Source organism: Psammomys obesus, unplaced genomic scaffold, assembly GCF_907164565.1.
Source record: "Psammomys obesus unplaced genomic scaffold, mPsaObe1.curated_primary_1811, whole genome shotgun sequence".
Lineage (NCBI taxonomy): Eukaryota > Metazoa > Chordata > Mammalia > Rodentia > Muridae > Psammomys > Psammomys obesus.
The window spans coordinates 7,070,025-7,082,948 of NW_026591598.1; the positions used below are offsets into that span (position 1 = coordinate 7,070,025).

At 48.6% G+C, this 12,924-nt stretch overlaps 1 protein-coding gene across 1 annotated transcript in view; it reads left to right on the forward strand.

The window, feature by feature from the left end:
- Window positions 1–12,924, forward strand: part of Csmd2 (CUB and Sushi multiple domains 2) — a 547,489-nt gene that overhangs the window by 196,715 nt on the left and 337,850 nt on the right. Inside the window, exon 4 of the mRNA XM_055610909.1 lies at window positions 5,963–6,157. Coding sequence (XP_055466884.1) covers window positions 5,963–6,157 — 195 coding nt within the window. The remainder of the gene's footprint in view (window positions 1–5,962; window positions 6,158–12,924) is intronic.

Sequence of the window (12,924 nt, forward strand, 5' to 3'; positions counted from 1 at the left end):
GGGGAACAGAGTATCAGAAGCAAGGGCCCTGGTAGTGGGGAGAGTTGGGTCACACACAAACACAAAACTGGTGTTCAGAGAGCAGGGCATGGCCAGAGCCTAGAGATTCCCTCAAGTGGCTGACTAGAAAATGGAGTGGGGCAGGTTGTCTATCTCAGCCTCATCTTGCCATCTCCTGGAAGCGAAGTTATAACACAGGAGGTTTGGGACCTGGTGTTGGCCTCAGGCTTTGTAAGATTCTGAACCCTGTGAGCCCCAGTGCCAAGGATGGCAAAGATTACCAACCTGAGTTATAGGAAGAGGGTCAAGGTGAATGACTCATGTCTGACAAGGGTCGGAGTTGCTGGACAGGACAGGGCCTTTGATTGTGGGGTGCTTGGTACCTCTGTCTTGCTTTGATTGACAATTGGCAGGAGATGGACAGATCAAGCTTCAGGTCCACCTACCTGCCTGAATGTCACCCTTGTTCTTCCAGGGAGGACAGGGAGAGTCCCTGCTCAGCATGCCGGACCTTCATGTGGAATGGTCAGCACAGGAACAGCCCACTCTAGTCAGGGGGGATGTGGGCTCAGGGGCTAGGCACTGATAGGTACAGCCTTGTACATTTGGCCTTGGGTCAGCATCCTGTCTTCCCTGGCAAGCTCATGTACCTCAACAAGGAGTCCCAGTGTCTCTGTCCATAGGTTGTTGAGAGAATTGTGTGAGCTCATTAGGCCACTTAGGAAAGTTTTATCCGAATTGTTACTCACCAAGAATTATTCTATGAGACTAGACCCAGTAGAGAACAGAATCAGCATCCAATGATGTCCTCATGGAGTATGCTTTGTAGTAGGGCAACACTCTAAATCAGTGACTGTCAAACTGATGAGCTAGCAGGTGATATCTCATACCTGATGTTAATTTTATGTGAACATATTAAATCATGTGAAAATGTGTTAGGTTTTATGTATGGTGGTGCATGCCTATAATTCTAGCACTTTGACGATAAAGGCAAGGATGAATTCAAGTCCATCCTTGGTAACATAGTGAATCTGAGGCCAGCATGGGCTACATTAGACTCTGATTTAAAAAAAAAAAAAGGAAAAGAGTGGAAGGAAAGAAGAAAGTCACATATGTAGCGTGTAAACATACATAGTCTATACATTTTATATAAATATATGATGATATATATGAATTTATTATATAGACACCTCTGGTCTAATAAAGGCTGAGGTGAATTGGAGACAGCGAGTAGAGACAGCTCTTTGGGGAATAGAAATACAAGCAAACCCTTGCCAAGACAAGGCATGGGTAAGTACGCAGTGAGTTACATTCAAAAGTCCAACAGCTAAAATGGCAGGAGTTGTGAAGGTGATGAGCATTGGGGGTGAAGCAGAGGGCCTGGCATCAGAATCATATCTTCTCTGTCCCTTCACCCCGGACCCTAACCTTCCCTGTCCAGATGCAAACTCATCCCATCCATGGCTTCTTTTTTTTTTTTTTTTTTTTTTTTGCATGCTGGGACTGTGGGAAAACGAAATTCTTTGCCCCGAATCTTTCCCAGCTCTCCTGCCACTTTAAGTCAGTCACATGGCCATGGGGAGTATTCTGGTTACTTGATGGCAGGAGACATCAAGACATACAGATGGTAGCAAGGACATCAAGACATATAGAGGGTGCTTATGGATAGCATAAGGGACTCTTTATTCTCAAATTAAAACAAAATCTGCCATGACGCAGTTCTAGCTGTATTTCAACCACAGAGGAGGGCCATTGACGTACAATCAGAGAATATTATGTTGATTGGCAAGAGCGGGGCTCTGTAGAGGGCAAAACTCCCCACTGCCGATCTACGACAGAACTGTTCAATGCCAAGCACTGCTTTAATAATACCATTCAGGGCTGTGTTGGATGGAAATACCACACTCATGATTTTGTAAGCAATCAAAGGGAAGTTTTATAGACAGGAGAGCAAGAACGGCTGTAATATCTGTGCCAAAAAAACTCATGGGGAATACAACAACAACGACAACAAAGAACTTTGCCTTAGAAAGACAGCTTTGCGGCTTATCTCTAATCTATGTCTGTCCATAAGAACCTTCATTAGACACACGACAAAGACTACGCTTTAGACGTTATCCTTGATATTATGTAGGGACAAACACACAGATGGGTACAGTAAAAACTTAAAACTCAGAGTATTAAATGTGGGCTTTGGGGTGATCACTAACTTCTGATGAAGTCCCCATCCCTAGAGGAGGCAGGAGGAAGGAAACTCAGATGTGGAGGCATTCTGCCTCTGTCGGAAGGGATGTTATGGCAGTGTGAACTACAGAGCCTGAAGACACAACCAGGCTCTTCCATTTGCTAGCTGCATGTCCATTGGCCAAGCATGCTGCCTCCACTCTCTGCCTCAGCACTGTCATCTGTGAAGTGGGGACATCACACACATGCCCTAAAGGTTCCTTTGCTAGATTAAGTAAACTTGTTACACAGGCCTAGAAGTGTACCAAGTACTCAGTGGAATATTGGAAATAAAATTTTAACCTCCTCTGCAGCCCTACTATGTGTTAAATAGAATCATCTCCAACAATTTGTTGAAGTCCCCAGTACCTTTCCAAGGTGACCTTTGGAAATGGTCTTTACAGGAGATGACTTCATGTTGAGGTCATGAGAGTGTACGCTGTCCTGTACAGGACACAGAAATGTTGCATTATGGAAGGAGAGACAACTAAAGGGACCTATCTGCCCGCTAAGAACCCCAGAAGTTGCCAGCAGCCAGAAAAAGTGGGAGGAGGGAAGGAAAGTCAACCCCCACCCCCACCCAGCCCGGGCAAGGCTTCCTTCTGTGACCTTCTGGCCTCTATCACTCCTCTCCAGCGCTGACAATGATAGAGTATAGTTGCTAGCACCCAGTTGGTGTTCCGTCGTTACATCACCAGCCCTACTGCCTAGCATGGCCTTAAGAAGAGAAAAACTGCCTCGATTTCAAATGAGGAATGGACACCCAAAGAGACATGTGGTGCAGTTTGTACCTCTGCATCCTGCCAGAGATGGAGAAGCTGGATTTGAACCCAGTCCTCTCCGAGCCCCAAGACAGTTCACTCTCCCTTCAATGTGTGACCTCAGAGATTGGGATTAAAAAGTGACGTGAGGGGCGGGCCCCATTCGTTACAGCTGGGTCCCAGTTGAGACCCATTTCAGAGTGGTCTGATTATGAACAGCTCATTAGGTAAGGAACGGTAAGCATTTGAAAGTGACTTTTTAAAAAGAATCAACTTTTATTTATAGTGACGTTCCAGTCATTAATTTCAAAGGAAGAAAGCCCAAAGCAGAAGCAGGTTCATTAAAAATTTGACATTAGTAATTTAATTAAATTGGGTCTTTGCGTTTTGTTGCGGAAAATGAAACGTTAGTTCTACACCAGTTCTCAGCCGGTTTCCTGTTGGTTCCCTCCCCTCACCTTAGCTTGCTTTCTTCTCTAAATGTTTACCTGGCCCCCTCCAATCCCAGCACCCACACGCGTATCACCATATTGCTTGTGCTGTAAGCCAGCAGCAGGACACCCTAAGAAAGACTGGGGGAGTCAGGGGTAGGGAATCATGGGAAATACAACTCAGCCAGCAGCGGGGCATCTTGGGAAAGGCTGGACAAACCAGAAGTAAAGGATTATGGGAAATGCTCAGTGAGCCAGCAATGGGCATCCTGAGAAATGTTCAGAGAATCAGCTGCAAGGAATCATGGGAAATGCAACTGAGGCAGCTGTAGAGGGTAATAGGAAATAAAGAATGGGTCAGCAGTTGGGAATGATGGGAAAACTGAGCCAGCAGCAAAGGATTGTGGGAAACATTTAGTGAGCTATCAGCAGAGGGTTGTGAGAAACATCTAGTGAGCCAGCAAGAGGAGATCATGGGAAACAATGAGTGAACCGTAACAGAGGTTCATGGGAAATGGTAGCCAGGGCCAAATGACAAAATAGCAAAAGCTATAGTGTCAGGGCTAGAGAATGGAGTAAGAAGAACTCTTGAGTCCTTAAAGTTACTCCAAAGCAAGTCTCTGAGGGTGGAGACCCATTCTACCTAGATGACTGTACTCCAAACACTGAGCGCAGTAAGCCCACAATAAATGCTTGTTGCACAAATGAATTCATATATGAATGAATGAATGGCTTCGACAACTAATTGATGAACATACAGTTACATCCCTTTAAGTACAAGACACTCTGTTAGTCGCTGAGTAAGCCAACCCCAGCCACTGTCCTGAAATACACACACACACACACACACACACACACACACACACACACACACACTGGATGTGTTGAGGAAAATGAGGCTCAAAAGAGCCATGTGTGTCTCAAAGTCATGCAGGAAACAGTGACAGCACCAGGCTTCAGACCCTGACTAGAACGGGTCCAAAGCCCGCCATTCCTCTCCGAATGGAGCTGTGGCCTCGGGGAAAGGGAAAGAAGGACTACAGAGAGGGGAGAGGAAGTTGGAGAATGCTGCCTTGTAGATGGCTGAGAACATTGGTGTTAGTGGAGAGGATCAGGCAGGCAGCAACAGCAATGTGGGCCGGAAGAGGCTGCTGCAAAGGCTCTAGGGAGGCCGGAGAAAAGCCTGCTCTTCTCCAGTTTCCTCATTGTTGCCCACTCCAGGACTCCTGACTCCCTACGCCAACTTTGTAGATAGAGCTGTAGCGTTTTTTGTTTGTTTGTTTGTTTGTTTGTTGTCCCAGCTGCCTGAAACACCTTTGGCCTTGATAATTCTTGCTAATCTCAGAGTTTTACATAAGTGTGACCTTTCCAGGAAGCCACTTCTGAGGCCCCTGACTGATCCTTCTCCAACCATACCATGTAGGCCATCTTTAATAGTGCCATCACACCCCAAGGGGCTGAATGTGCCATTTCCTTGCTTTGTGTGCATGTATGTGCCTGGCTTTTGTCCTGTGCCCTTTGAGTGCCTGAGCTCCTTTCAGTAGTTACCAGGACCGTTTTCAGAAAGGTGCTGTTGCAATCTCGGTTTACTAGTGGAAAAACTGAGTCACAGAATAGTTAAGAGGCTTTGGACTCTGGTACTGCACGGGCTTCTCGGGGATGGCTTCCCTAACTGTTTACTGGCAAGGGGAGGCTGGAGATTCATGGGGAAGAATGAACAATGACCCTGTCAGGCTCTGCTCTGTGGTGCTCTCCTGCAGCCTTGGGAAGGGTGGCCTTTAGAGTGCAGGCACTTTCCAATCCTGGGAGAGGAAGCTGGGTCAAGGGAAATGAGGCGACTCATGGGCACCCGAGTGCTGCATCCCCCCTCCGAGGCAGACGGGTCAGGGTGCTCCCGCACTCTCGCCGAGGCCATTTGCTCCGGATAATGACAGTACACACGCAGGTGCCGTGATTGCTCTAGCTCCGGATACACACCGTACAGCCTGTTCCCTGCTCCCAGTCCCCACTTTAAACAGGCTGGGGCCAATGAGAACTTTGAGTTTGTCTCTCCTCCTCTCTGCTTAGCCCAGTGGCGCCTTTAACTCCCTGCAGCTACTCGACCACAGCAGCCTCTGCCATTAGACAGGGTGGCAGTCACAGAAGAAAGGACACCAGGTTTAAAGAGGAGTGAGCAAGCGCTGTTTCATACTCCTTGGCTCTTGTGTGGGTTTTCTAATTAAGGTAGCCATGTGTAAGAACTTAGGGTGCCTGCCCCACCCCCGAGGGTGAAGCTCTAGTAATGAGGGTGGAGGCAGCTCACACCCAGTGCCACACACCAACAAACAGAACACCTGGATGTTCCATGAAAAATCCTCAACCTGCGACCTCACGCACATAACCCATTCTCTGGCGGCTGACAGAGGAGAGTCGGGTCCGTAGTGGCTGGTGGAGTTCAGAGAAGAAATGAGATCCAGACTGGTGGTTTGGCCCAAGGGGGCTTGCTAGGGCCTAGGATGCGTGAGCTCGAGCCCAGCTCACCGGCTGCACCCCCTCCTCTCTTCACAGTTCTCCCGAGCCACACTTGCGGGAACCCAGGGAGGCTGCCCAACGGTGTCCAGCAAGGCTCCACCTTCAACCTGGGTGACAAGGTCCGCTACAGCTGCAACCCCGGCTTCTTCCTGGAGGGCCACGCGGTGCTCACCTGCCATGCCAGCTCCGAGAACAGCTCCACGTGGGACTTCCCCCTGCCTTCCTGCAGAGGTAGGTGACAAAAGAGGGGCTGGTGGGAACTGGAGACAGCTGGGAGGGAGGCCCCAAACTTCCACTGGGATCTGTCTATGGGCAGAGTTGTACTCCTCCCAGTGAGACTTGGATTCTCTTTCCTGGAAATCCCAAATCAAGGAACACTGAAGGTCCTTGGGTCCCTAGCTGCTCCCCCAAGGTCCTCAACCCCACCTGACTTCCTGTGCTTGGATCTACACTCCCGTATTGGTTGCTATCCCCACAAACTGGCAGCCCAATATATGGTTATATATTCAGTCCAATATTTCCAATAGGATTGCTCCCATATTCAGAAATTTACTGTAACTTTGTGGCCCACCCACCGGCCCCATTTCTGAACTATCTGCTTCTGTCTTATTAGACACCATTGCTGTTAGACACTCATCCATGGAGCATTCCCCAGAAGATTCTTACTAGCCCTGTGTTGGCATCCTTCCTTTTTCACCTATAAATTCAACATTTCTCCCGCCTTCAAAACCCCCTTCTTCCAGCCTTTCAGAAAGCTCCAAACCCATCATCTTCCACGACCTGGGCGACCAGCTATCTGCAGGATACCCAGGATTTCCCGTTTGTAGTCCTGAAAGCGTCACGTCCCAGGAACCCGCTCAGTTCCTGGCAAGTCAAGACCTTGGTCACCCCTACTATTCTTTGTTGTCCCCGCCCACTCATAGCCAAATAAGTGTCAGTGGTTCCTATTTGATAACAAATAATGCATGATTTTTTTAAAAAAGAGCTTAGAACAAGAAAAGAAGGGGAGCCAAGCGAAGCCTATAGGTTTTAACCACGGTGTGTATATGCTAACCTTCTGCGTTGTTGCTTTGCTGCTATAACAAAGGCAACACATAATAAGCAAAGTTTATTTTGACTGCTAGTCTGAAGGGATAGAATTTATCACGGTGGCAAAGTCATGGTTGCACTAGGCAGCCCATTTTGTCTGTGGTCTGAAGGCAGAGAGAAAGGAATGCTGGTATTTCCACTTTTTTTTTTTTTCAGTTGGGGAGCCCAGGCTGTGGGATGGTGCTGCCCACATTAAGGATAGGTGTCCCTGCTTGAGTAAATCTCTCTGAAAATGCCCTCGTAGACATGCCCAGAGGGGTGTCTTCTAGGTGACTCCAAAGCTGTCAAGGTGTCAAGCAAAATCAACTGTCCCTCCTTCTCATCACCTTCCATTGCATGATAGATCTGTTCCTATATTAAGGTATATACCTGGGTTGGCGTTATTCTGCCTGTAGGTGATTTTTTAGTTCCTCTATAGAACTACTGTCTTAGTTTGCTTTCTATTGCTATGGTAAAACACCATGCCCAAAAGCAACTTGGAAAAGAAGGGTTTTATTTGAAAGAATAAAGAGGAAGCCAAGACAGGAACTCAAGGCACAAATAAAACAGAGGCCATGGAGGAATGCTGCTTCCTGGCTTTCTCCCCATGGCTTACGAAGACTGCTTGCTTTCTTACTTTGACTAGGACCACCTGCCCAGGGGTGGCATCACCCACAGCAGGCTGGGCCCTCCCCTCCCACATCAGTCTTCAATCAAGAAAATGCCTTACAGACTTGTGGACAGGCAATCCAATGGAGGCATTTTCTCAGCTGAGGTTCTTTTTCTCCAGGTAACTCTAGCTTGTGTCAAACTGACCAAAAATACTAACCAAGAGAGCTGCCATGCCCACCATGGCATACCCATCTTACCCCAAGCCTAGCTCCTGAAAGTGCTGCCAGGCAATGCTACCCATTGCTTCCTCACTGCAGGCTAGCCCTGCACACCATCCTCAGAAATGCTGTCCCAGTCAAATGGGAATTGTTCTAGCCCTTAGACCGCCCGACTTCCCAAGGGCCTTCTGCACTTCTGAACAATCTTTTCTTCCTAAACCCTCATCTTCAACCCCGTAGAACCAGAACCCATCGGTGTTTGTGTGGGAGACCCATGGACAGCTTAAATAGTTGCGGGTAGCTCTTCTTTTGCTTCAAGTTTGAATTTCCTTTCTGATAAATCTTTCCTCTCAAAAGACCAGCCCCAGGGCCAAGGCCCTCTTGCTGCCCTCCCTCCGCCATCTGCACAGTTTATTCTCAGCAGCAGGGATGGAAATTACCTGGCACACATACCTATTCCCGTCTCCCCCTCTCACGTGACAAGACACTATCAGCTGATCCCAGCACCCTCTCCTGCTGGAGTCCATCTTCCAACAGACAATCCACCAGGTAACCAGAGGTGCCACTGCCTTAAGCTTGTTTACTCCTCCAAGAGAATTAGCCTGAACTGTTGCACCTCCCACAGACAGGCCCGTGGGGACTGGAGCTGCTGCCCGATCTTCTCAAGTCCCATATCTTGCTAGGATCAGCTTCTTTTCAGGGAAGCCTAAGCTGGCTGGATCTAACCTTGGATCCCTTGCACAGGTGTGTGGCCCTGTGTGGCCTGATCCTACTTGCACCCCCCCTTCTCTGTACTACCCCTACCAATTCCCTACCCTGAGGATGTCACCCTTAACATACCCATCCTCTGAGGGACGTGTCGGCATTGTGACATGGTAGCAGGACAGGAAATGGAGGAGTAAATGATGTATGAGTTGTAATCCAGGAAGCAGAGTTCTTTCTTAAGCACCACAGACACCACACCCTTTGGCCCAAGACAAAAACTAAATACACATGTAATCCAAGTCTCACCTACAGAGCCCATATTTGTCCTATGAGGCAGAATTCCTCCCAGAATTTACCTCAACTTTCCCTCTTGCCTAACTGCCAGCCCTGGTTCTACTCTGGCAACTAGGCTGGGAACTTGGAACATTTTCTGACTCTCTTATCTCCATAAAGCCCAACCCTCTAAAACTCAATAAACAGAAACCCAGAGGCGTTCACAGAACAGTATCATTTGGTGAAAGGTGTGGCAGCGTCAGCAACTCCCATCTCTGCACAGCAGACGATTTACCCCAAACATGGCTGATCCTGAGGCTTGTGGGCTGGCCTTCCTGCTGCTTCCCTCTGCTCTCCCTTGGTGACTCCACCTTTCCCTAAAAGAACCAAGATACCAGCCACCTCTTCTTTCTCCAGCCCCTTCTGCCTCAGCCCAGGACTTCTAATTCACTTTATAAGTATTTAAAATCTTGATTCCCTCCCGATTTTGCATTCCCCAACACTCTCCTCTCCCCTAAAGTATAGAATGCCCTTTTCCTAACTAAAGAGGACTCTCTCCCTGAAAGAAATGGGAGCTGGCTGCTAAAATGTCTTTTTGCAAACTCCGGTAGCAGAAACAAGTGATGAGAGCCAGGTGTGAGCAGGTCCCCACCACCCAGTATCTGTGTGTCCTGTAACCGGGAGCAGTGTGTGCCTGCTGGCAGCAGCCACACCACATCTGCAGTCCATGAGTGTGACATGTATAGGACTCTCTCCTAGTCTCTCCCAACTCCCTGCAGCTACTCATAAGGTCATGATTCTTCTCTTCTTCATAACTTCCTTTCTGGAAACTGCCATATCTCTTTGAATCTCTTATGTGCAATATGATAGCCTGTTCTGAGTTCTAGTCCAGATGGAAATGACACCTCCACTACAGCCTTCCTTGGATAGGCATCACGCTCCATTCATTCGAATCCTGTTTTCTCCAAACCTGTTCTTTTGGTTTATTGGTGTTGTTTTGTGAAGCATCACCACTCATGGTGGCCACAGTGAGCCACCCATTGGCCCTGACCACACCCTTGGTCCTCTTCTATAGACCAGGCCCTCATAGCTGCAGGTGTCCCTCTGCAGACTGAAACCTACCAGGCCCACACACTACGCCATCTATCCTCTGTCACCATGGAAGGCACAGATCTGACCAAGTCTCCCATTCCTCACTCTCAGCCCAGGAGCTCTTTCTCACTAACTTTGACAACTTTTGTTTCTTTAACATGGGAGCACAGGATCTTTCTAGAAAGGTCCCCCCAAACCAGCTTGCCCCCTGCTGTTCATTCCCTTCTGAAGTAGCTCCCACATGAGCCACAGGGAGATTGTCTCCATCTGCACATAGAAGAAAAGCTTAGGGTGGAGGCCTTCTGCTGCCCACAGGGCTGAGGTGAGGTTGCTTTCTCCACTCAGAGTCCTGGACCTCCCTCTTACCCTGGACCTCTGTCTTTATTCATGCTTCCTCCGTACCATAATTGCTCATCTGAAAGAGATTCTTCAGGCTGTCCTTCTCAGGAGGTCAAGGCTCCCTGAAGCAAAAGGGTTGCCCAAGCCCTGCCAGGTGCCACAGCTATACCAGCATGGCTCAGTTCATGCTCAGGAAAGATCATGAGCCTCCCATACAGGGCTTTCCAAGGCTGATACCATTTTCAGATCAGCCTTCCCACTGGAAAGCTGCATGTGTTCACTGAATGAGCAGCAGCCTGGCTAGGCCTTGTTTAGCACTCGTGTTTAGCAGGCATGCAACTCAAGAGGGAGATTTCTGTGGACACACAGACAAGGCTCCCAAAGCAGATTGTAAAGCCCAGCTCTATCCAGAGTACCACTGAAATGGGGATTGGAGGGTGGGACAGGATCTAAGTCACAGCACAGGCAGAGGTTGGCTACCGGAGCAATTGGGGTTCAGGCACAGTAGTCCTGAAGCAGACTTTCAAGGAGCCCTCTTTCTGAGGATCCTGGCTGATCTGAGTTCTGTCCAGCCAGCAGAGAGCAGAAGGCAGGGCTTGTGATGTCTCTTGATGTGCCTCTCTGGGCATATTCACAAAGGCAGAGGTCCCTAAGAGACACAAGCATGGTGGAAACTCTTTGATCCACAGCAAGGAAGACCACGTGTGTCACAGGAGCCAGCCTGTGAGTGGAGGTCCATCAGCCCAGGATCAAAGGAGGCTTTAGAGAGGGGGAGGGAATCCAGAGAGAAGCAAGGAGGACGAGGAGCAGGTGTCGGGTAGAAACTGTCTAGAGCAAGATGGCTTGGCTTGGAGAGTCAAAACAAGCACTGCTGGCTGCCACCGGAGCCCTAGGGGACAGGCATTCAGTCAACAGAGTCTGGACAACAGGTTTCAAGCTCCAGTGGGCACTTCTGGGCCCCAGCGGTCAGAACCTACAGACTATAAAATGGGGCCATGCTTGGAGTCATATAGGCTCTGGTAATAACAGCTAGAACTGTGTGGTCACTAGAATGAGGCTAAACTTCTCTGAGCCTTAAAGTTGGCCTGTTAGTAACCTTCCAGGGCTGATTATTCCTTCACTCTTTCCCTCAGTGATCTGACAACTTTCTCTTAAGTGCCCTCATATTGTGTACCAATGAGACATCATTCCTCAGCAGCCTATTTGTGTGCCATCTAGGCATCATTAATTAGCTGCTAATTGTGCCAGGTATTGGTCTAGCTACAGGAAGCTACAGCGATGACCGAAGCAAACTCAACTCCCATGAACTAATGGAGTTTACATCCTGGCAACCAAAAGACAGGCAATGGTGAAAAATCAAATAAACTCAGAGAAATGCGGGAGCCAGGAAGGCAGCGAGGAAGACTGGATGGATGAAACACACCTTCTTAGGTGTGTTTCAAGAGAGACCTCTGAGGAGGCAAAGGGTAAATTGAGTCCTGAGTGACAAAAATGAGCCTGTTAGGTACAGATTGGGGAAGAACATCCCAACAAAAGGGACAACAAATAGGGAGCTTGACTTAGAAAAGATCTGAAGGATTTAGAAAAGTCCCTCAAGGAGTCCAGGGAGGTGTCTTGGTAGATAAACTGTGTCCTGCGAAAGCATGAGAGGTCCAGTGTGAGCCCAGCACCCAAGTAAAAAGTAGACCAGGCAGCTCACACCTACAATCCCGAGCTGAGAAGGCAGAGACGAAAGGATCTTTAGGCTCCCTGTAAGCCATTTTAGACAAATCAGTGAGCTCCAGGTTCATTGGAAGACCCTGTCTCAAAAATGAACACACAAACACACACACACACACACACACACACACATATGATTAAAGAAGACACCTCCCAACATTGAGTTCTTGCCTCTACATGAACCTCCGCACACATGTTCACACAAACACGCACACAGACTCATACATGTGCTCACGTATACACACATTCCCTCTGGACACAAGGAGATGGACCGTGCTTGGGCAGGAGTCAAGAGGAGACAATTAGGAGGTGCTTGTTGCACACAGCTTATCGGGGCTGATACAACTAGGCCCAGGGTGGCCTTGGCAGAGCTGAAGGGTTGGGCATAGAGGACCTGGGCCAGTTTGGGGTTTAGCTTATACACCTTGCTGATAAGTGAAGGTTTGAAGTTGACCAAAAAGCTCTTTCTGAAGTACTGGCCAGATCAGGATGATGATGGGCAGGTGAAGGGCGACCAAGACAAGTGCTGTGTCCTCCAGAATCACAACAACTAGTCTTCTCAGGGTAAAGTTTGACTGGCTTGTGAGCCAATGATGTGGGGGTGCTCCAGCCAGGACTATACAGGGAGGACTTCCTGGGAGGAATCAGATGTCCTGGATAGCAGTTCAGATAGTAAGGGACCCAGGTGCCGTACCTGTGACTGTCAACCAAATTAAATAGTTTGCAAGCAATGCGAATTGTAGTGTGGACTAGGAATAGCTGAGCCTGGGCCATGCAATTGCAGCTCTGATAGTCGACCTCCTGCATTCATTCTGGAGTCCTGAGTGCTTCCTGGAGGATGACAAGCCATGGTGTGGGATTTGAAGTCCCATCCCCTGATCCAGGTCTGTGCCTTGTCACTTGTATCAACTTGTTATGAGGCTTTGAGCCAGTCACTCAGTCTCGCTGTGCCCATTTTCCCAGCAGTCATTG